This window comes from Phalacrocorax aristotelis, chromosome 5 (assembly GCF_949628215.1).
Source record: "Phalacrocorax aristotelis chromosome 5, bGulAri2.1, whole genome shotgun sequence".
NCBI classification, from domain to species: Eukaryota; Metazoa; Chordata; class Aves; order Suliformes; family Phalacrocoracidae; genus Phalacrocorax; species Phalacrocorax aristotelis.
In genome coordinates this window covers 60,976,094-61,001,323 of record NC_134280.1, presented here as the reverse complement: position 1 = coordinate 61,001,323, position 25,230 = coordinate 60,976,094, and the positions used below count along the sequence as shown (strand labels likewise).

Genomic DNA, 25,230 nt, shown 5'->3' with positions numbered 1-25,230 from the left:
TCACTGTATTTAGCAGCAGGTGGGAAGGAAAGTGATTATGAAGACAGTAATTCATACAAATTGCCATGTGTTGCCCTACTCAGGGTCCTGTAAGGGGACAAACTAGCAGGAGAGGATTACCTGGTAAGGGAGGATTACCAGGTCGAAGATTTACATGTTGCTGACTAAAAAAAGTCTTTATATTCCTCATTGACTTATGAGAATACGATATAGAGGTAGTGTTAGAAAACTGTTTACTCTCCATAATATTGCTAGTGGAATTATTGATAACTATGCATAAGTAATTTACCTGCAATGACTTAATACATTTGGGGTGTGTTTGGTTTTTGACTTATTTAACCTCTGAAGCTTTCTTTAGAAATTAAAAGATAGCTTAAAGAGAGCACTTTCTGGCAGAGGTTGCAAGCCAGACAGGCACCAGCTGCTGTTTTTACCATCTGTGGCCTTCTCATACTCTTTCACCCATAATTGTCAGTGTCTTGTGTACAGAAGGCCTAAGCAGTCTCATACTACCTGAAAATCTAAACGGGTCTGTGCAGTTCCTAACTGCTGCAGATGGCAGCCTGCTCCCAGCAGCCGCCTTCCTGAGAGGCCTTCAACACTTCTCATTACATGTCAAATACGAGGACGAGACTGCTTAAATTATTTTGGACATGCACAGTCAGCCTGGCTCCTGGAAAGCAACAAAGCTTTTGAGTGCATTTTCATTGACAGGAGTTTTATGTACCCAGTAGGTCTGGGCCTGTGATGAGGGTGAGGCTATGACCTGTGAAATTCTTCTGCCGCTGCAACAAGGTGTGTGGCCCCCTTGGATGGAAAAGTTGAGTTTTATTGGCCTGGAAGCCTTTGTTGTATTGCTAAGTGATAAGAAATGTTCATACTGAGATGGAAAAGGATTCTAATCTGATGGAAGAGTTGAGAATCATGGTGTTAAGTATGCCCTGAATTATTAACTATCCCAAGATGTGATTAGATTTCTGGCCTGTTGAGAGACACAAACCTGTGTATACAAAGCAATGAAAATGGGTGTTGGAAGTACAGCTGTGGGAAATAAACAGCATTTTTGGTTTGCTCATTAAGCCATTTTAAAAATTATTTCAGATTGTCCTGAATAAGCATTAATCCAGAATTGTCAAGATGAACAGGGGTTCCTTTCAGTCAAACTGGATGCCTACTTGAATTCTAATGCTTTAACCCTATTTCAGCTCCCTTTACTGTAAATTTTACTAATTTTCAATACAAACGCAATATCAAACATCAGAATGAAATGTATTAATATATTTTCGTTATACTATTAGACTACAACTTCTGCTTAATTTGGGTAATATCTTTGAGTGTCTTCCTGAACCTTTTGCCTCCACTGGCCAACTACACCTTTCTAGAGAATAAACCTCTCATGTACGCCAACAGTCTACCTTTAGTTTGCTGTTGTTTATGCACTGTTGTGTTGTGGTAACCTAATTGCTTCAGAGTGAGACAGTTCTCCAAACTGACAGTGACTGAATGAAATTAATCTTGTTGTAATCGTATCTCTGAATGTTGTGGCTACTACAACACGCTCTTACAGTGTATAATGCCTCAAATGAAATTGCAATTATTATTTTTATGGAGGTAGAACAAAGCTATGGGTGACAGAGGTAGAGCCTTTCTTACAGACTGCAGCTGGCCAATTGCTGCTTTCAAGACTGAGTTTAGGTCTTTGTTTTAGGTCTGAGTTTTGACAGAGGTGAGCAGAACAGTGAGTTTTATAGATTTCCTGCTATCAGGAGGAAGTCTTCAGTTTTCCCCTTATTGCGTGTGTTACAGAGGCATCCAATAGTTAAACCATGTTAAACAGCCTATTAATTATATTTCATAGCTGACCCTTCAATTTTTAAATATAATAATGGGTTTTTAAAAGTTTAAAATTAAATGTGACATTGCAGAATAATTCAGCTAAAACGTATTTGCTCTGTGATCTAATTTTATGTTGTCTTATTTCACAGCAGCTGTTTCCAGTCTCATAGAATTTATCTGTAGAATTATTTCCCTGGTTGGGTTGGTGGAAAACAAAACAAATTAAGATATCTTGCTAAATACGAGCAAGACTTAATGTGTCAGATTGGTTTCACTTCATATTGTGCAGCTGTGGTTTAGTTTTGGTTTTAGGTAGAAGGAAAGAGGTTACTGAGCATCTCTAACCTCCTCTTAAAGGTATTAATTTCACACTGAATGCCACTTGCCTCTGTCTTTTCAAAAGCACTTGCTAAATTTAAAGTGCCATTTATTTATATGTATCTATAATACACATATAGATATATATAAAAAACACAGGGGCCAGGAGAATAGCTGCTTGTAAATGGACAGTCTCACTCTTGGATTTGTCATTTTAATTCCTTTTTTGTGGAATAAAATTCTATTTTTGCCACAGTGATGCTGTGAAGGTTTCTGAAATCCCACCTGAGGGAGTCTGTGTAGCTTTTCTCTTACCTGAGAAGCCTTAGAAATTTTGGAAATTAGTTTTCTTAATGTAGCAAGATATGAGCGAGCAGCATTATCAAGTGATTAATGGCAACCCAGATGCCTGCTCTACCTGAATGTAGACAAAGGAGACCTTCTATCGCTATCAAGATACTGCAGGAATAATTGTCCATTTCAACTTGCTTAGCAGCCCTTCTTCCCTCCTACTTTTTCTTTTCCAGCATGGGATAAGTTTTGTGGTTTTTGCTTTTTCATACTGAGGATCTGAAGTTTGCTGTAAGCTGTTGGGAATTGTTCTGTGGCTCTTGCATGGACACTTCTGAATTAAATATCTAGTGCATAGTTACTTGCAATTTCAAAGAAACTTGAGTCAGTGGGCTACTGACTCCCTCTGGGGAGTTTGGTCTGTTGTCTCACCTGAATCAAATTCAAGATATAGTATGTCAGTGTTAATAAATTTTCATGCTGTGAAAGAATGTCAAACATGAGAAGACTTTTCTACCTTGAAACTAGAAACAACTGTGAAGGCATGTATTGCAGCTGGAGTTCATCTTTCTCCTCAATAGACCTCTTATCCTTCACTGGGGTAAGGATTTCTGCCATTTCTGTACTGTCAAGTTTGCCCTGAGGCAAACAAGTCTCTGTGGATGCAGGGTGTTTCTCATTCCCATTTTTAATGTGAGGCAAAACAGGAAAGAATTACAAGGCGGCAGCGAAGTGTTTCTGTACTCTCCCACGTTGCCACAACTGGAGCAGCTGTCAGTTTGTGCTTAAAGGTCTGTGCATCTCGTTTGAGCAGTGGTTCTCCAGAACCTCGTATGGGTTAAGTGGTCTCTGCCAAAGGCAAGCACAGACTAAAACCTTGGTACTTAAAAGAAAGCAAGAGATGGGTGTGTGTCCTGATGATTCCGGTCTCCAGTTGGTACTGCTCAGTGAGGCATCTGATTGTGGAGACGATGGTATAAAAGAAACAAAATCAAAGCATGGAAGATGGAGGGACTGTGGATAATACCTAAACTGTACATACTGCTAGTCCTATGGGTATTCTGCTTTGCAGCATTCTGATAAAGGGAAGGAGTTAGCAAGGGGGATGTTCTCCTCACCGTTGTAACTGCATTGCTGCGAAGTGGCTAATGTAGCCACTGAACATTCGAAGGATGTGGTTTCACCTAGGGGAGCTGATGCTGAAGGAAGGCTATCTTTTCTTACCAGTGCAGCCCTGGCAAAACATGTCAGCCTTTAAAAGACCAGATATTGCAGAGTTGGTATGCTGGGGCCCAGTACTCTTTCTAAATTTTTCTATTCTTTACAGAACTAATCCCCATTTGTTATATTTTATAATATACAGAGTATAATTTATATATATTAATACTTGTATTTGGTTTGCTTTCTGTAGCTGGATATTTTGGTGTGTATCGCTGATACACACAATTCCAAGAAGCTGGCCAGCAAATCAGTGCACTTTAAAAGTCATTAATTTTTTTCCTGTGGTATCTTTTGATTTCTCCTGTGTGTTGCTTAACTCTTTCTCCATGGCAAGATACTGCCCAGCTAGCAAGCTAGGTAATGGAGCTATTTTTCTGACCCATGCTAGACCTGGAAACAGAATTACTGTATTAGTAAATTCTGTATATAAATTGTGAAAAAGTAGGTTATGACTCCAACTAAATACTTAGCAATTTCTTCCTAGTGGATGATTTGGCTGTGTAAATGGATGTAATCAAGTCCTTTTCAGCAAAAATTGTGCCTCTGAGCCAGCATATTAAAATATGTTCCAACTTTTCCTGATATCTGACTTCGTGTGACTGGATGTTTCCAAAAATGAGGCACAAAATTCTGATCTTCACATTAGGATCGCAATCATGAATTAGTCTGGAATTTAATTTAATTCAAACTGCAGCTTTGTGCAAAATTCCAGATTTATACCCATTCACATATACTTTGTCAGAAGGGAAATACATAATCTGTCTTTTTTCAGCTTGCCTTTGACAGGATTCATGTATTTCTTTGTGCTGCAACTGTAAAAATATCTTTCTTGAATCATTTTCTTTCTCACCTGTCTTATTTGTCTTTTTTTTTTTTTTTTTCCCTCTTTCTTCCCATGTTTTCAGTCAGTAGTGAACCTGATCAGTGAGCTACAGGAGCAGATGTGTAGACTGCAGCTGGAAATTAATAGTAGAATCCAAGAAAGAAAGTCTCAAGATAGGAAACCAGACTTGACACCTAATGGTCCTCAATGTAGTCCAAGATCAGTGGTAGAGACTCGCAGCCAGAAGAATTGCTCTCAGTGTGATGTACGAGAAGTAGACCTTGGCAGAAGCTTGTGTATTGCCTCTTCTCTTGCAGAAACTAAATCCCACTAACCAGAGCTATGTTATCAATTATTGGCATTAATCTTTGTGGCTTTCATTAGCAAAGAGTAAGGTGGGCATAAAAATTATCAAAAAAACCCACCCCAGACACCCTACCCCCGATTATTGGGACAAATTTGGTCACCATTGATGTCTGTCTATGAAAGCACAGAGATCTGTAAGACCTAATTACCTCTTTCAAGTTTTTTTTTTATGATTTTCATTTTACTTGTAGGTCTGTAGTGCTGGTGTGGTGTGGGTTTTTTTGACTTTGGGTGGTTGGTTTTTTCCTTAGTTGAGATTTGTCTGTTTGATACACAGCATGATAGCATGGTTTGGTAGTTTGCTAATTCTCCTCATGATAATATCACCCTAGATGTGCATGATGGTGCACCATAACCAGTGCTCTGAACACAGATTATTAATTCCTGAATGTCTTAAAAGCTTAACACAGGTATAAAATACAGTTTCAGGTAAGACTATCTGAAATGTATCCTCTCATTTTCTAATGATAATGTTAAAGTGAATGAAAAGAGCCATAATAAAAATAATATGCTTGTAACTTTAAAACGGCAAACCCAACATGTTTTTGTTTATTCTCTGACATCTAGAAAAGCATTTCTGAATTTACATTACAGATCCTGTTTGTATTTGGTCAAAATAAAAACTTCTTTGCGTAAACTGCTTAAATTTACCGAAGGTGCAACGATACTGGTGTGCCTGAAAAAGTCCATTTTAATAGTTGCTTTTAAATAAGTTTTCTTTAGTTGCCACATCTCTTTGGTTAAAATTTGGATCCCCAGAACTCATTTTATAAATAATCTGCTTACATTGTGAGGGAGTTTTTCAGTCATTTTTCTCATCGGTTTATTTTACAAAAATAACTCATTTGGCTATGACGCCTATTTTGAAAATAATGCTATTTTTTCTGAGGTTGCCTCTGCTCAGATCTAATTAGTGAACTATTAGACTACAATACAAGCTGCATATTGGAAATAATCTGGGAGTCATTCAGAATAAACATTAATTTATTCCAAGATATTATCATGGTTACTTAATGTATATACTATATATGATTCTGAAATTGAGTTATGCTTCTAGATTTTTCTATTCCTTCATTTTAAGACATTTGGTCTCATCAGAGCTTTATCAGTGATTTAATAATGTTGTCCTTCAGAATGAACTCTAAGATACAGTTCTGTCAAGGAAAAGGAGAAGGGACATTTGAGAGAAGTTTGTCAGAGGAATAGATGGAGAATGTTAGGGGCCCTGCCTGGCTGCGGCTCTAGGCTGCATCAGCGCAGTTTGCAAAGCGGCAAACATCAGTGCTGAAAGTAGCATATTTGTGGTCATATTTGACTGTATGTGTATGGTATTAAATGCTTGTAACTTGTTAGATACTATTTAGTCTGAGTGTTATTTTTCTTGTTAAGTAGCTGAAACACCTGTTTGGGGAGACGATTGTCACTTTAATGAAAGTTAGTAATCTTTTAGCATGTGTTTCTGCTTACTTTGAGGTGGCTGAAAAACAAAGCAAAACAAAAAAAAACCAAAAACAGAACAACAAAAAAACACAACTCCCCCCAAAAACCCAATAGTCAATGTTATATGAGACTGCAGTTGTGGATTTTTTGGCTCATTTTCACTGAGATACACATGACTTCACCAGGCTCAGCTGCATTCCTTAATACGACTGAGAAATTTGCTCGTAATTTCAGGTGGAGAGTTTGAAAAGGTATTCCTTATGTCTCAATTCAAAATAGTTCTTGTCTTAGACTAGGTCACAGTTTTTAATGTGGTGGTTCAGTGTTCGTTACTGTGTGGCTCATGCATGATCTTTCATTTGGGACTATGGAAAATTAATATCTACCAGAGTAATTTTACTTGTAGCTGCTGTTCTTCCTTTACAGGGTTTGCTACAGGAACTTAGACATCTCAAAATTAAAGTGGAAGAGCTGGAAAATGAAAGAAATCAATACGAGTGGAAGTTAAAAGCAACTAAAGTAAGCAGAATACTTGGCGTCTTCTAACGACAGACTTATTTTAGCTGGAAAGGGATATGCTTCACTTCTCATTAATATTTACTGTTCGTACACTTGCCTTGTGTTAGGACCTACTATAAAGTCAAGTTTTTTGCAACCATCTTTGGAATATTTATTTTGGTTTAAAGTTTTTGTAGCTTCTTTTTGTGCCTTTTGCTCCCTCCCTGCAGTTTCCAGTCTTCTACATTTTTTACATTTTTGTAAGTCTTATTTAAAAAAAAAAAAAAAAAAAAGGTATTTTGACTTACAGAAGACCTGTTCTGTTCTGCAGAAAGGCTTCTCTGAACGTTTTCTGTCTTTTATTTGTGTAATGGTGACAAGCCTGTCTGGAATATGCTTTCCAGACTGAAGAGAAGAGACTTGCAAAGTTGGTTGGGTGTTTGCTTACTATGGAATTTATTTTAATAGACATTAAGCCCAAAATACACCATTAGATCATCTGCTTTGACTAAGTGTATATCAGCGCGCAGAGCTGCCTTACCCTTCTGTTGACCTTAAATCCTGGAAAGCTGTTAGACTATAATCTGGACAAAGTAGACATTTGAAATATTTCATCATTTTCCCCAGTAATTAATTTTTCAAGCTGAACATTTTCATTGTTAAACAGTTGCACTTTATTTTGAATTTTTAGCCCTTTTCCACTTGATTAAAAAGCACCTTATTTTTCCCTGTTGAGGAACACTCTGTGTGTCATAATCAAATCTCCTTTCATTTGTGTAGTACTGTAATCCCGGTTCATATGAATGACCGGCTTCTCTGAGTTGTGGTTGGATCTTGGAAACACATTTGAAGTTATTAAACTGAGTTTTCTTTTTAATACCTGATATCTTGATCCCGAAATGGCAGATAGCTATTATTTGTATTAGCATTTCTTTCTTTTGAGAATTCTTAGATGAATATTGAAATGTTGCTATTATGTCTTTTCCTATTAAGATAACAGCTTGTATCCATGAAAATATTTTCTCTGACGTGGTGGAAATGAAGAGTCTTTGGGAAAATATTTTTCCAAGTGGCGTGTGGCCAGCTGCCAAGGCAGATAAAGATTATGGAAAGTGTAGGAACAGAATGAAAATAAGAAAGAAGAATTGTAAAACCCATTGAGTGAGAGAAGATAGAGGACTAGAAAGGAAGAAAAAGTACAGGAAAAGAGAGAGGAAGGAAAAAAATAATTGTAGAGATGACAGGAATGAGACACTAAAGGAAATGAGGATGTTTAAAAGAGCTATGAGATCAAATAGACCAGGGGAGGCAAATCCAAATCTGGTATTAAGTGGTCTGCAGCTTTTGCCTTCCTGTCGCTCCTGCCTCTTAGATGAGAAATTGGAGTATTTCCATGGCTGGATATAAAAAGCATATTAGTCACTGGGAAGTGTAGGAGCCCTTCAGAGATGCAACAAGGCAGATTCTTCTATTCCATATGGAATTGCAGGCAGAGTGTGATCTTTTGCTGCCATCCAGCTGCTTGCTTCCCGGTGAAAATAAGTTTGTGTATTAGAGCAAAATAGTCCATGTTTTTCCCTGTTTGGATAATGTGGTTTGGTGTTGGCATTTTTTCCTCCTTTATTTTAGTATTTTGAGAAACTGGTCACATTAGTGATTTTTTTGTTTCCTTCCTTTTTTCTTTTTCTTTTTTTTTTTTTTCCTTCTTTAACTGCAAGGAGGTTCAGTATGTTTTTGCTGGGGGAAATGCAGAAAATATTGATAAATAAAGGCTTTAAGGCTGCTGAAGAAAATTTGAATGAAGCTACTGACATAGTAAAGTACGCTGTTGAGAGTTTTTCTCATAAATAGGAAAAAGATATGAAAGTCACTATATTTCAAGCTGGATAATAACAGAATTCTCTTCCCTCTTTATTGTTGAGGTCTTTAACACGTGATAGTCCATCCCAATCTAGTGGCAGCACTAACTGTAGTAAGTGTAATTGAACCACTGGTATTTTGTTGCATGTATATGGTTGTTTTCCAAGCCATGCTTTGCTTCTAGGCTATTGCTGTAGTATCTGATGCAAGGAAGAACAGTTTTGTCAAGCTGCTGGGAAAAGGGCTCAGCATTAATAGGTTCTCAGTTATATTAATAAGTAATAACTAGGATAAAAATCCAGTATCTTTTTAAAAATGCTTTGTTATCTTTTATTGGTCTTCATGCAAAAATCAGGAGATGCTCTCTAATAGTCATTATATCACCAGTGTTGTAACATCGAGAACTTTCCAGAGTTGTTTTATGTACATGAATCCTTGCAAATTTTACCTTTGAGAGCTAATTTCATTGGAAAAGGTGAGCTTCTGTAAAGGGAATAGGATAGTAACACCATGAAATATGTGAGGCGGTTATAGTGTTTATGAAATGTCCTGAATTGGGAACAGGACATCAGTCAAAGTAAAGTGCTGTGCTTAGAAGTCTTCTAGTTCACAGGAAAGAAACACAAAGAATCAGTGATGATGTTATTTTGAATTTGTTGTACTCTCTTTCAGGCTGAGATAGCCCAGCTTCAAGAGCAATTAGCGCTCAAAGACGCAGAAATAGAACGCTTACAGTGTCAGCTATCTAGGACTTCATCACATAGTGAAGTGGCAGAAAGAGGTAAGAGGAGGGAAATTAAAATTAAAAATCCAAACCCCTACTTTAGCTTCAGTTTGGTAGCAGCTTGGCTCAGTATTTCAAATTAATAAAAAGAGAAATAAGAATGGACTTACAGAATTTATTTTGGGAGGAAAAATGGTGCAAATTTATTTTGTCTGCTGGTAGAGTAGATGCCTTTCATGTGTGAAATTCTGTCCCAGTCTACAGCCAGGACAAATTGCATTAAGAATCCTAAGAGCACTGAAACTTTTCTACTGGAATTTTATTTATAATTGAAAAGAGACATTGTAGTTCAGTGGGAATATATTTTTGTGTATACCTTCAAAATTTCTTTGAAAAATCTTTGCAGTTTCCATTTTTTAAGGAAAAAAATTTGTCGCTGTAGAGGCTAAGCATAATATTTAAATGTCCAAACGTTCTAAACCATAGTCATTGATTCGTGTCTTTCCATTCTTTAGGACTAGATCTTAGTTAGGCTCCCTCTCTTATGAAAGGTTGGACTAGATTGCCTTTCATGGTCCCTTCCAGCCTGGGCTGTTCTATGATTCTATGATATTGCAGGTTTCTGTTTTAAATCTGCCCTGTTAGTACAGGGCAGTGGAAAATAAACCAGTTTGTTTAGCCTTTGGTCTCAACCAGTCGTGTCAGCTTTCTCTGAAATATTGACTCGCTGGAACTTCTATCAATTGCTGGGCTGTGAGCGATATGATATGAGGGACCTTTTTCTTCTATAATGCTGGCACTTAGCCACGCAGGAATACTTGTGTGTAGCTGACCGCAGTGCATCAGCTTAGCTACACTGCCTTCTTTTGTGGGTGTTGACTAACGCTTCCAAAGAGTGCCCTTGTTGAGATGTGGCTTTTCAGGTGCTGTGCTACCTCTTTCTCAGGGCTTACCAAGAATCACCTTACAGGAATTAATGCAGATGTCTCTTTTCTTAAAAGGTCCATATTTTGACTCTTGTTTATTCCAAATAAATGACTTAACATATACTTGGTGCTGACCTCACTCAGCTGCAGAGCTTGTGCATGTAGAGAACTGCATGTCTAACTAGAAAATTAGCTGGTCTAACAGCAGTGTTTTGTAGAGGAACTCTTCTACTAATTGAATTTTGTATTTTCTATGAGATTCCCAAATAACATATGATACTTCAAGGGAAAGATATTGGTATGACAATAAATCAAGAGTTCAGTAACTTTCAGCTTCTAGTAGTATGTCTGTTCCTGTTCATGCTGAAGATGGGTGAAACTGTCCTTGATTCCAGTGGGAGGAGAATCAAACCCTGTCCAGATTCTTTAGGCTACATTTAAGGAAACCACTTAGACTTTGAATGGAAACGGTATGCAGCAGTAATAATTCTTCTGTGAAAAAAATACTGATTTATCAGATTTTTAGGTGGTCTTCTCAAATAAAGTTGGAAAGTAATATCAATGTGCTTTTAGTATGCTAGAATGCATATTCTAATTAAATTGCAAAATTCATCTAATATGTGCTTTTTCTACATACTTTATTTGACTCTCACCATTTACCATCGTAGAGGAAGTTTATAGGAGAAGGCTAAAAGAAAAACGTAAGCCTTGCAATTCACTTTTGGCTTTATCTCACTGTTCCTTTTACACAAATTATAACTCAAATGCATTCTGCAGGAATAATTAAATGTTTGTTTAGATTTGGCTGTCTAAGTGTAATATACGTGAGACACTGCTTTCATTGCTTGCAGCAAGCAGACAGCTACTTGCCCTATTTAGTAAGATTTCACTTCAGAAAAAAAAATCAGAGGTTCATAAATCAGATAGTTGGACTTCAAAGGGATGTTGTCAAGGTTAACAGAGCCAAAACTTAACCTTTACCTCTTTTTATTTGTACATGTCTAAAACCCCTACAATATCTGGAAAGATAGCCTTAATTAAAAATCTCCTTCCTTGGAGGCTTTTTTTAAAATCAATGCACTAAATTAAAAAAACAGTCTGAATAAAAATGTTTCCATACTTGATGTTATAAATATTGTAAGTAAAGTCTGCTTTACTATGCTTAAAAATACCTTGACACCAGTTCTTTTTGAAGTCTAATATTTGTAAAGAGAAATCAGTAGGACTGTGATTTCTAATGGCTTTTAAAAATCTTCAATTGTTTGCGCACTGCCTGCTGGCTTGGTTTTGATTTGGCTGTGTCTGTGCATGTCTTGTGTTACTAAGTGCTCTCTTTTGCAAGATAAATGTTTGCAAAGTTCATCTACATGTTTTAAACCTTAATCGTTGCAAGGTGTGTCTTTTTCAGAATCACTGCAAGAAATGCTAATTACAGCTTTTGCGAATAGTCTAATACGACATTGTTCAACATGTAGTTCTAACACTTTTTTTTAAAGATGCTCTTTAGCAGTATTGATTTTTCTTTCTTCTCTCTCACTTCATGCCTGCCACATCTGGTTTTCATAGTCTTATGAAACAAGGGGGTCTGTTTTAATGTCAAAGCATGAATTCCTTGAGCAGCAATTACAGCAGATAAACTACTTCAGGTTCTGTCTCCATCATCTAGACTTTTTTTAGCATAAGTTGGTACTGGAGGACTTGCTAGGTATAGTGTGTGGAGAAGAAATGAAAGATTTGGTTCAGCAAAGTTAGGATGACATGACCAACAACCTCATAAATTTTCAGAGAGTGTGTTTTAATTGTTTTTGACTATAACATTCCTGAATAACCTCTATTTTGTAACACTAAATTGTGTGTGAGGCAATTCTGCATTAGCTCTTGATGTAGACTTTAACTTGGTTATTCATACTGAAATGTTTTTAAAAAAGAATTTACAATTTTTTTTCAAATCAAACAAGTTTTTGTTACTTTTCATTTTTAAGTTTCATGAACGTCCTTGGAATACTTGTCATAAGCCGGCAATTATTTTTCTCAGAGGGAAGATAATAAATTTTCAATCATACTTAAAATTACTTCCTTAAATGTATAACAGAAAACGCACTCTCAGGTTTTGCAAATTAAGCTTCAATGTTTCTTTTTAAATTACTTGACTTTTAGAGTATAAAATAATGTTAATAATGTTATGTAGCCTTTTATAAGCAAAAGCAGCATGTTTGTGCTGTGTGATGCTTTTAATAGTCCAGCTTTTGAAAAGCTCTAAGTTAAGTGTAGCTTAACAGTGCATTTGCCATGCCGCTGACATGATTTTGGTTACTCGTAAGAACATAGGGAGAGTATTACAAAACATATATTGTTTACACTAAATATAGCAAGTGTATTTTCCTTATAACATTTTTAAAAAACATTTCTAGATCAAGAAGTTCAACGGTTGAAGATAGGAATGGAATCATTATTGGCTGCAAATGAAGAAAAGGTGAGAAAATAACCCTTGTTCTACATAATAAGAATGAAACAATGGTTTTGAATCTCTGTAGTAATCTGAATAACCTGATTTCTGTAAGCATGATATTGACCTGATTTTTGGATTATCCCATGAGACTGTGACAGAAGGTTGATTTTTAAATAGAAACTGTGGCTGACCTTGCTAACCTGGCTGCAGAACTTGAGAGGCTCATTAGATTCCAGAGGGGAGTAGAAAGCCAAGGCAAACCAGAATCTCCTGGTATCTGCAATTGAAAAGATTGCTAAGGTTTAGTCATGTCTGGCAGCTCTTCATCTTCCAACCTAATCTGAAGGGCATTGATATCCCAGTCAATCAAATGATCGATTCATACCACTTGTATCATTGATACGAACATAAATCAGGTTAGAAAAGCAGGCTTTGAGTCAGACTCATTTTGGGAGAAAGAGACCAGGATTTAGAGACAAGGGTAAAAAAAAAAAAAAAGAGAGGAGTGACATTAAGCTCAATTAAATGGTAAATACAGGTTTTGTCTCTTATCGCCTGTATGCTGTTTGTCTGTCAATTGGACAATTCCAGTGCAGGGTTTAGGGCTCACTCTTGGAGGATGTTGAATCTCCACCTTCATGTGCCATTGACTTACTACATAAAGTGTCCCCTACTTTTGGAGGGGGCAGGGGAAAGGTTGAGAGGGATTAATTATTGAGGAAACTGTAATTCTTGTTTTATGATAATAAACCAGGCCATAGGATTTTCCTTTATGATGACACACTCATATACGATCAAATAAACAGTAATATACATCCCTAAAAAATTCCTTTAGTAAGCGGGGAATCTGGGCAGGGCAATGTTAATTCTGGAGAACGTCGATGTGACTCATAACAACATTTAGTTTTTAAAAAATCAAAAAGCCAAAATGTACATCTGCAAAATAAAAGACGTGGCATTATCTCTTGCCAGAATTATCCCAAGTCTGCATAACATTTTTGCATTTGAAGGAAACCTAAAATATTGTTGCTTATGTCCTAATCTGGATATGCTCACAGGGAAAGGAGGGTTATTTCCTTGGAAACACTACAAACTAGCAGCCTGATGGTTGACCCACAGCTTCTTAAACATTTAAAGTGGAACTGTTACCTTCAATAATATTGCAAATTAAAATATTCTTCCTGAGGAAAAAAGAGTTCTAAACAGCTTTTGGGATAACTCTAAATATTCCTTTTGTTACTTAGGACAGAAAGTACTCAACTAAGTTGCTATTAACTCGTGCACATATTTATTTTTTTAAAAACTGGGTATGTCAGTCTCTGTTCTTTGCTGTGAAGAAGAACCTATTGCTTCTATCCATGGTTGGGAGAACTGGCTATCTGTTTTAGGTCCCTCATGTCTAGTGTATGCTTGCTGAGGTGTGAAGGGGAGGATCAGCACCATCTATCATTCTGTGATGTGGTGAAAGTCTGGTTTCAGTGCAGTTACGCCTACAACTCAGTTGATACTGTTGTAACTGTAGTGTAGCACATGTGTACTGGAGCAGATTTTAATTGAAATATCTCTCACACTGACCTAGCTATGGCAGTGCAGCAGCTCAGTATTAGCTAGTCACTTAAATACTTGTCAACTTCCGTGAAGGTTTGTTTGGTTTGGGTTTTTTTTCCCCCAGTGCCTACTTCTCTGTTTCTGTTGCTTTCCTGACACCTGCTTGTGAAAACTAGTTCTTTGTTACTTGCTTGGGTTTGTGCTCAGTGCTCTGTAGTCACAGCACTGGGCAAGATTATTACACATGAATAGTTTAGAACTGGTGTCAAAGAAACAGGACAAACTGTAAGAGTGCAAATTGCACAGTCGCAGACTTAGTGACCAATAGCAAGAATTTATTATCACTGTGGACACAGAGTGTCGTATCTAGAAATAAGAGAAATGACAGATCCAATCAAATAGTGATTACCACCCATCGCTATGTTGCACCTGTGCAAAAGGCAGGCACCCACCCTGAATACACAAATCAAGGTGCTTTCTGTCCATAATAGGAAAGTGTTAGGTATTGGAGAAAGAGTGGAGTTGGAAAATGCATCAGACATTGATGAGACCTCATTTCTTTGGTTCTGTACAGGTTTGACTGCCTAAGTTCAAAAAGGTGTGTTCAAAATTGGAGTAAGTGTAGATGTGGGAATGCAGAACATATCCTACAGGAGAGGATTAAAGAACATGACTAGGTTGTTAAACTACACAAAACATAAACATGATTTGCTTTATGATTGCAGGTACAATGCTAGCAAAAAAACAAACACTGCCCACTTCAGGCAATTGAAGTTCAACTCCAGAATACTCCCTTGACTCTTAGAAGTGAAAGCAGGCTTACAGATTATGCTTCTGTAAATAACTGATTTACTAGTAATGTCAAACTCCTCTGGTTTCCTTATATCAGTAATTTCACACTGTTCAGCAAATATTGTGTACAACGGCAAATAAAAGCCAAGAAATCTTCTTTACAAGGCGTCTGAGAGACCTGATCCTGCTTTCTGGAAAAGCAGGCCAAAATCACAGAAATTAATGTGTAATACAGTGTTTCTGCAGGTTAAAAATGTCAGATTTTAAGTATGATTTTTTTTTTTTAAAATGCTTTTCACAGGACCGTCGAATAGAGGAGTTAACACTATTGCTAAGCCAGTACAGGAGGGTCAAAGAGATAATGATTGCAGCTCATGGTAAAATGTCTTTTGAATAATTTCCTGGTATTGGGTCTTTTAAAAACTGCATGCACTACAACTGCTATTTGTTGTTCTTTTAAATATGGGTATAGTAATATATATTTCATTATGCGTATATTTGTATCATGCATGCTGGAGTACCATGAGAGCAAGTATATGCTTTTTTCAGATACAGAGAACCACAGTTATGTCTTCAGCAGTCTTGGGTGTTACTGCCTGTAGGTTGTGGAGATTTCCTTTTTGATTCCTATGCTGTAGTCAGTACAAAAAAAATGGGTCAAATCTGTCTGGAGATTTAGTTCCAATATTACTATTCTGCAAGACTTTTGTGACTGAATCTTATGCTGAACTCCATAAGTCATAACCTAAAATTTGTTCTACCTCAGTTAAAAGTAAATCCCTCCTTGGAGCCTAATTTTGGTGCTATATGTTGTTTTAGATGGTGTCATTAAGGATTCTGATTGATAAAAGGTGGCTGATGAGATTACTGCTCTGCTTGTACAGCTGTGTGAACTGCTCATCAGTTGAGTCTAAAGTATTGCAGTTTACCTCCTTATGTGCCAAGGCACTCTGCAGTCAGCAACTGCTCTCCTTAAAACACTTTGGTATATATACTGCAAGGGGGCAGGAGCTTTGGCTGCAGAACTATACCCATGTAGCAGTGCCTGGGTGGGCAGCTGGGGCCGTGGTTTGATTAGCTACTTCATGCAGTCCTGTCCTTCCTCGCTGATGGGACTCCTGTAAATCTCTTCCACAGTGCAGGCCTACGACATGTCCTTCACAGCCAAAGCTTCTTACTTCTTTCTCACTGCTGCTGGCTGCCATCCCCTCCATTGTACGCAGGTTGTAGAGGCCAGGCCAAAAGGAATTATAGCACAAAGGGTGAAGAGGAGGGAGCAAACGGAAGGATACTCATGCAGACATAGGATTTGTTGGCAGGAGCAATTAGGAAAGTTCAAATTAGCTAAAGGCATGAATTCACAGTATTCATATTACATTGCATTATATCCCTCTACTATTCAAAATTAAAATGACATTCAAAATCAAAATTACATAAATTTGATGTAAATTAATTCATCTGTAGGAGATGAATAAAGTACACAGGTATTAAGTTTGTTTGGTGTTTCCCATGACCATTGTGTTATGAGTAACTGTTTTTTACAGTGAAAAATGATATCAGGAGACCTTAGTGGATGATGAACATGAATTAATAAAATACATCCTATATTCAGGTTTCCGACACCACAGTTCAATGCAGGTATGGCAGTGATGATCAGCTGCCAGCCAGCCAGTGTCAATGACACAGTGTTTTCCTTTTACGCTTGTTTTTGTTTTTTTTTTAATGTGGCATTCAGAAAAGGGAAGCTGATCTCAGGTTCAATTTGATACAGTTATGAGGATTTTTTTTCTTTTGCTAAAAAGAGGTGCAACGAATATAGTAAGTTCTGTTGCCCTTCCCTTCTGCAAAGAAAAATCCTGACAGCCGACTAGGCAAGTTCTGGTTTGGAGAGCACTGAAAACTCACGGTTGCTTTGGTCCACAAAATATTAAATATTTAAATTCAAAACCTGAGGAAAAAAAATCTTTGTCACGTTTATCAGTTACGCTGCAGGAAGTGGAGTGGGTCTTAGAAAAATCTCATTTGAAGTTGCCACCTTAGTTTTCGGAACTAAATTTAATCTGGGAAATTTGTCCTTCTGAAAGGACAGTTTTGTTCAACGTACATCATCACACTAACACAATATTTTCAGGTCTTGTACAGCAGAATGGAAACTTGTGTTTAACACACAAAAATAGGAACAAGAGTCAGGTAAAACTCTCTCTGAACCTTTATTTATAGAGAAAAAAAGGAAGTTCTCTCACTTGAAAGTGTTCTGAAAGGAAATCCAAAGGTGTGATTGTAGCTTTTGGAGACACATTGACTTTAACTCCCAAGATAGCTACACCACTGTTACCCTGAGAATAGGTGCTCTCAACAGTAACCCCTGCAGTTCCGCTCTCCTTGGCCACATCCCAGCTGTACAGATGTGAGTGCACCATCCCCCTGTGGGACGTGGCTTTTGGAGGACACTTACGTGCCTGAGCAAGGAGCAAGCCATGATGCTCTGAATTATTGAGTTGGTGCTGCAGGGAGTATGATGGAGTATGTATGGAGATGTATGCTAGTATAGGCATTCAGTACTGTGTAAATAAAAAACCAGTGATGTTCAGCATAATAAAACAAAACTAAACCCAAAACCTGTGTGGGAACTAGAGTGTATAGTGAGATTGTCCAAACTGAGGTGCATATTGTGATGGCTACAATATTATCACACCCAAATGAGCTTCTTACCTTACGTGTGTTGTGGGAATCTCATGTTTAGGTTGCTGAGAAATATCTCGCTATTGGTGGTTTGGGGTTTTTTTTGGGGGGGTTGGTTTGGGTTTTTTTATTTCTAGAGGTGGGTTTAAAGGTTGCCTTTGAAGCGTAATACCTGCGTAAAAACTTTTGGCAGAATCAGTGTGTTGACATCTTCTATCTCTGATACCTGTTTCAAATAATTACTTGAAAGAAACAACATATTGTAAGCATTTTTTATTTCTACTTGAGGCAAGCTACCGATCATGTCAACAAAAGATGACTGACTCGTCACCATAGGTACCACGTACATTTAAAAAACCAAAATCTGTTTTGGATTAAAGTAGGGCAGCTGCCTGAAACAGACACTGGCAGTTGAGTAAAATGTAAAAGTGCTATCCAGAGCTCAACCATAGGTAGCTCTCTTGGTTTTAGTAATTAGTGCTTATTGAAGGGCTTCCTGTGTACCAGGGACCAGAGCATAAGAGTCACTTCCCAAACTGAAGGGCCAGTGGTCAACATCAGGTTTTTTGGCCATCTTTGTAGCTAAACAGCATGATAACCAAGCTCATGTCTAGTGATTTTTCAAGTGATCTCTCTTCAAATACTGCCAAGGTTTAACCATAAGATTTGGTGGTTTTTTGTAACCGCCTAGAGCATGTCTAGCACATAAATTAGGAATTATTAATGTGCTTAAAGGTCAGTCTGAATTCTTCCACCATGGCATAGCAGCCCTTCCACATCCCGTATGCAACCCTATGCATAGGACATCTCCAGAGAAAATCTCTTATCCAAAATACACTGGTAGTTTGTTGAGCACTAAATATTCAGACCTTGATTTAGCATTGCAGCTTTGACAATTTAGGAATAAAAATCCTGCTACATAATGAATTTGGAATATTTCAGTATTTGTTTAGATCTGGGATATCCAGAAAAACCTGGAGTGTGTTTACCGTGTTCATCCTTGAACTGAGCATGGGGCACTGCATTACGATACAGATGATGTCAAACATGCATGCCACCTATAAAGCAGTACACTTGGTACCAACCTGAACTCACCTCAGAACATAAGACCATGAATTAGAGTGTTTCAGAAGCTGCCTCATAAGCGGCTCAGCTACTCACAACAGAGCACAGCACAGAACTAGATGTGGTAAATTTGTTGCTCTAATATAAATCAGCATCCTGGTAAGTCAGTCTGAAGGAGGGGTGGGGAGCAGAGAGGCTGGTAAACTACACACACCAGATGAAGACTGAAGGGGAGTTTAGAGATTGAAATATTAGACTGTCTGGTATGGTCCTAAATTTTTTTTTTTTGGCCTGTTTCTCTCCCGTTCTACTTCTAATCTTTAATGCTCGCAGGCTCTTCCGTCTCTGGTGGCAACGAAGAGGAACTTGAGACAACTTTAAGGAAGTGGAATCTTTTGAATAATCCTCAAGGAGAATTATTTAAACCAGAGGTACTTAGTAAAGATGTTTTAGAACTAAGTTCTGCTGTAGATATGATTTGTTTGTATTGGTTTCTCTGTAGTAGCTAAGGTAAGGTAGATGAAGGTTTGGCCCTGGCTGAATTTTTGTGCCTCTTGGTATGGGCGCTATAGATTCAGCATCAGGCATTAGAGTTACAGGCTCAAAACTCTTCTATTTTACATAGGCCTCTTCAGGAGAATTGTCACCAGCTATGATCTCTCCAGTGCCACACAAAGCTATGGAAATCAGGCAAGACCTTTGTTTCTTGTTTTCCATGTGGATTGTCCTAAGTCTGTATTATTTAATCTGTTTCTTTGGCATCTCATCTTGCCTGATTGTGGCTTTGCAAGAACTTTTGGATAGCTGTGAAAGCAGTGTTTGCCATGGGAGTTTGCAACACATAGTTGTATGAGGTTTGAATTACAGGAATGAATTAGCACTTTCATATATCAGAAGATATATGTATTGTAGTACTTAAAACAGTATATTTTATTCTGATTTAAAGTGGAAGCATTGCAGTATCTTCAACTAATTTAACCTCTCCACAAGAAGAATCTTTGGAAATCATAAATAGGTAAGAATGAGTAACTTTAATTGAAATGTAAAACGTATAGCCAGAATTTTTTTATAATTCTGCATTTTTCCATTTTAAAAATCTTTTTAAAAGCCCTTAATGTTGCACACTCTTCACACAGAGTTATTACTGTCTACTTTTGCTTGTTGAGAGCTTCTAAAAAGTCATCTATAGATATAAGGTTTAAAACTGCACATTGCACCTCATCGCCTTTCATTGTTGATCAAAGGATATCTTGTTGCTGTTTCTGACTTCATCTATTGCAGTCCCAATACTATGAGTTTTAGGCTAGAAATACAACGAAAGAAATTAATCTCCTAATTATGAATTATCCGTTATATACAGACATTATGTGATATATACAGCTGTCATATGATACAGTTGTGGCATATGCAAACATGCTGCATTGTATTAACTGTTGCTTTTTTGCCTGTCATTTTAAGGGTTCCACAGAAAAAAAAGTCAAGTAGTTTAGAAGACTTACAGAGTGAATCCCTAGAAAAGGTTGGTGTATTTGTAATCACAGTTTCTGGTGTTTAATATCATGACTAAAAGGTCCAGCATAAATATTATTTTTGTTTCATGTATAGTAACCCCAACCATGACTAACGTATGTAGGAAAAAAGCCCTAACGAGAAAACAGTTCAGGTTCTTTTTTTACCCCATTGCCAACCTTAGAATAAAGAAGCTAGTTGACAGGCCTGTATGTGCACATCCTCAAATTCAGCTTTTTAGCTGAAAAAACCAAAAAAGATTTAAAAGAAATACAGCAAATAATGTTAATGAGGAGTCATTTTGTTGAACTGCAATGTTATTTTGTTTCTAGGTAAGTGTTTTAAAAATAATTTTAACTTCCAAATCACTAGAAATATAAAGGCAGCAAATCCTGAAAGTAATTAAATATTGGGACTGGGTATTTCCACACAGGATTCCTTTTTGAGTGTTTGCATGTAAATATGAGTGTCGCTCCCTAACTTAGACTTCTGATACAAATGGCATTCCTGATGCTGCCTTAGTTACAACAGCAGGAGCACTGTCATTCATTCAAAGGCTTAATTCCATTCCAGAATAAAGATGTTCCAATTTGCAAAGTCTTGTTACGTTATGGTCCAGAGGCTTGTTTTGTCATTATGTATACTGAAATTTTTCTGCACTTGTAATTATGCTTTGTGAGACTGTTATTGGCACTTTCTATACTCAAATTAGGCTTAATACTAGATTACCCCCACCCAGTAATGCCATTTAAAACAGATACTAGTGATATGATTGTTCCAGTTCTTCAAATTTTAAATTTTTCTTAAATCTCTGAAGATGACAGTGACCAAATAGAATGTTTGAAATTTGTGTTGCACTCATTTGATGGTGGTCATACATGTGATGAATCGGTTCAGAACTAACATTTCATTCCGTGTGGAATTTATGAAGGTCTGTTTTCTTTTCATAACTTTTAAATTATTTTCCTGCCTTAAATTCAAAAACTTAATTTGTCTCTGTGAGGTGATGTGGTAAGGCTGTACCTACACATTTAGGCTGTGAATCTGGTCTATCTGTTAAATCAGAGTCCACAGAAGAACAAGAAGCTACAGAGGATATGAGAGAATTGTAGGAAGCCAGCTCCGTGTTCAGCAAAGCATTTAAATTGTTTGCCCTAATTTAGGCATGAGGCTTCTTAGTGAAATAAATGAGACCTCCCTATGTGTATGAGTAAGTGGCTAAATTGAATTAGTTGCAAGCAAAACTAAGGCCAAGAAAACATGTTTTGTTGACTCAGCGTGACAAGACTTTGCATCTTGCATTAAGTCCAAGAGAACCTGTGCTAGCAACACTGCTTATCAGAGCTATTCTACTTTGCACAAAATTCAGATTCCAGTTACATCCAGCAATAATAAAAATAAAATAAAACAAAACACACTGGGGTCTCTGACCTCGTCATGCTGGTATTTTTATCACTTCATTTCTGTCACAGTTCTCTATGGTTTCAGCTGGATACATATGTGTTGTGTATGTTCTTTTTCTATGTCTGCCATTTTCCTTTTGGTTTAACTGTTAAACAACTTTTATGTTCCCAGCTTAAAGTAAGTCTAAAGGGACCACCCAGAATCTTGAAAATAGCAAAATTCCTTTGACCACAGCAGACCCTAAACAGGGCCTGAATTTTGTAGAGTGGTTTGAACAAACACATTTTGTATTAAGTATTTTATTGAAATGAAATGAAAAGATAACAGACCTTGTAATCTATTGTCAATGCATTAAGTAGCATCACTATAGTAATAAGACTGCAATTGATGTTCTGTGTATATAATACTAACATTTGTCTGTTGCTTTTTTCCTTTGAAATTACCCTCCTTGAAACTCCGTAGTATGTAGACGGAAAACCAGTACAGCCTGTTGTAGAACAAGAGGTATATTAACTGTAAACTCTCTTAACATTTATCTGTCGTGATGTGCTATGATGGTATGGCTGTGTTTTCATTTTATTTTTCTTTTTAAAACATTTGCGTAGTTCAAGTACTGACAAACTCTGAGAATAGGGATAAGGATTTGAGAGGGGAATCTTGTTTTATCTAAAAGCTTTTATGTAAGTTTAGAAGCTGAAGTCAGTCAATTTCAGAAAATACAGTGCTAATTTAATAAGCAAGTTCTCTACTCATATAATTTTGGTACAAGTGAGGATGTACACCTGCAGTTGCCAAAACAGGAGCAGGGAGTGAGGAATTGAGGAATCTGGCCTGCAGTTACAGGATCACAAAGATCCCTCTAGGCCTCGAAATAAGAGTAGATAAACCAGTGGTTATATCACTTAGTATTTCGTGTATCGTCCTGTCACAGACAATGTTTTAAATGTTTTTAAACAATTTTGTTAAAATGGGGTTACTAAACAGAAGCATACTATATGTTTCTGTACACTAAATGTGTTTTGTGTATTTTCAGTACAAAGTTTTCCTATATAAGTTCCTTTCTGATACTGAAACATTTACCAATATGAGCTTATTCCAAACCACACATTGAACATACATCACTCCCACTAACGTCAACTGGTGTTGCAGGTTCATTGTTTCTCTGGAAAAGCCTCTCTATTCCTATAGTTTTGACAGCTGTAGGATATAATTTTTTGTGCAGAGTGATGGCTCCTTCATCTTTTCATTGGGATTCAGTATTGAAGAAGTCTCAAAATGCCATTTCCAAAACTGCAGACAAGTGTCTCTGCGAAACGCATACTTTGGGTGGAAAAGTATCTCATTTGGCTCAAAACTGTCAGATTTATATGCAAGTTCTAGTCCACCCTTGTACAGGGAGCAAGATCCCCAGGTAGCTGATCACTAAAAAATGGAATGCAAGGGAAATGAAGAGAGATTTTACTTTCTGGCAAACCCTACGTACCAGTTCCCTTTCAACACAATGTACTGAGACTTTGAGGACCACCTCTCATGAGGTCTGTTGTTAGAGGGAGATCCTCCCAGCGTAAGTTATCCACTGATCCTAGTCATGCTGTGCACCTGTAGCACAGCGCAGGCAAGCACGTGTTAGACTCTGTTTTAGCCTGAGTGGGCAGAAATTGCAGAGACAGCAGCCATTCAGACTAGCTGAAAAATACAGCTCAGTCTATGCTTTTTTTTCCTCCCCAGCATATATCACAAGTATACCTGGTGCCTAGGTTCTATAATAGAATTGGCAATTGCATATTTAGCTATATGTGTGCCAACTATATATTTAGCTGTAATGATTTTTTTATCGCATTTGTAATGCTATCTATACAACAAGATTTTAGTTCTTACAGAAGTGACATTTCTGTAGCCTAAGTTAATTGTTGATTCTTTTACTGTTATTAATGGTGGTGGGCAAATATGTTTGACCAAATTTGAGTTATACAAATACTTTTGGTTTGAATTCCAGTGAGATACAATTGTGAGGCAGAAACATAGGCAGTCTGGTGAAACACAGGGAAGAACTGACAGAGCAAAGAATGGGCTGAGAAGTAACTAAATACATTTCTGGCACTGTCAAAGTTGACCTTGGAAGGACCAAATTATTTTATGGTGCCAGGGTCCATGGGGGAAAGGGAAATGGCTAGAGAAATTCTTATGATAAAACCAGGTAACCTTCAACAGATATTTTAACATAATATACAGTCCGGCTGAAGTGGAACAGGCAGATGAGGGAAGACAAGGCTGTGTTTAGCTAGAAAACTTTGTCAGCTGACTGACTGTTGGATTTAAATTGAATTACCTGTAAGAAGGAGCATGGGAGGGGGTGGTGTCATTTTGAACTGTGAGCTTCACATACTCTTTCTCAACTCTTAAAATACTGTGTACTGGATTGCAAATGCTATGAGTGATTCTATTTATTGATTTATTTTGGTTTTCCCTCTTTAAAAAAAAAACAGAATAAGCCACTTGTGAAAGGCAGCAAGTACCAAACCTTGCCGGGGAAGCTGCCTCGACCCTTACAGAATGGAGAGCAGGGTACCTATAATTTGCCGGATGGGGGCAGCATGAATGACAGTGAGGACAGCAGCACCCTGGGCCTAAGTATGTATCCATGCCTCTCTGAGGGGGTTATGTAGAAGGGAAAAAAGCAAACTGTTTGAAGGAATGGGGACATAACATGGTACATAATCTGCTGTGCCAGAACAATGGCTGTGATGTTCACATGATTCAGTTAGGGAAAGTTCTACTTTGTTTTTTAACGATGTACCAAAATATTGCACATTAGCTCACTGGAGAGCAAAGGATGGTTTTAAGTTAGAGCGTTCTTTTCTGTTGCATCAGATGCTGTAATTTGCTGGCATCATTGACAGCATAAGTAATGAAGAGACGCCGTTCTGAAGATTGCGGGTAGGGCATTCTGAAAGTCAACAAGTCTGTAACTAAAAACTGGAACTTTTAGAGACACAGAAATATTGACAGTAAAAAGAAGCAGTATTTTTTCCAGACATGCGTTCAGTGTTCCCCTGAGCTTGCTGATCTCTTTCCTGAAAAAAACAAGTACGCAAAAATTCGCGGCCAAGTACATCATCACCAATTTTAAAAAATGTACACTAGATTAGCGTGTTAAAACAAACCAACCTGTCCCTTGCCATCCCACTGCATTTTAGTGTGAAACTGTACAATATAACTAGCACTGACATGCGTGTTTTAGGCAAAAATCCTAGTATCAGCACTATTGGTTGCTGTAGCTTGTGGAGACACCCACATCAAAAATTAACTTGCTAGGTGCAGAAAAACATTGGTGGATTTTTAAAATACAAGTATATTATTAATCCACAACCAAGGCCATATGTGGAAGCCTATATTAATTTCTTTTTGGTGACATCTTAAGCATAGAGTTATTGACAAAAAGTATTAATAGTGAGGCACAGAACGAGGTATTTGCCAA

At 37.3% G+C, this 25,230-nt stretch overlaps 1 protein-coding gene across 1 annotated transcript in view; it reads left to right on the top strand.

Moving 5' to 3' along the window:
• PPFIBP2 (PPFIB scaffold protein 2) overlaps positions 1-25,230 on the top strand; it is a 110,556-nt gene that overhangs the window by 72,939 nt on the left and 12,387 nt on the right. Inside the window, exons 8-18 of the mRNA XM_075094877.1 lie at positions 4,572-4,754; positions 6,722-6,814; positions 9,326-9,434; positions 10,972-11,004; positions 12,715-12,776; positions 15,394-15,469; positions 19,173-19,270; positions 19,465-19,529; positions 20,298-20,358; positions 22,215-22,256; positions 24,239-24,383. Of these exons, the coding sequence (XP_074950978.1) occupies positions 4,572-4,754; positions 6,722-6,814; positions 9,326-9,434; positions 10,972-11,004; positions 12,715-12,776; positions 15,394-15,469; positions 19,173-19,270; positions 19,465-19,529; positions 20,298-20,358; positions 22,215-22,256; positions 24,239-24,383 (967 nt within the window). The remainder of the gene's footprint in view (positions 1-4,571; positions 4,755-6,721; positions 6,815-9,325; positions 9,435-10,971; positions 11,005-12,714; positions 12,777-15,393; positions 15,470-19,172; positions 19,271-19,464; positions 19,530-20,297; positions 20,359-22,214; positions 22,257-24,238; positions 24,384-25,230) is intronic.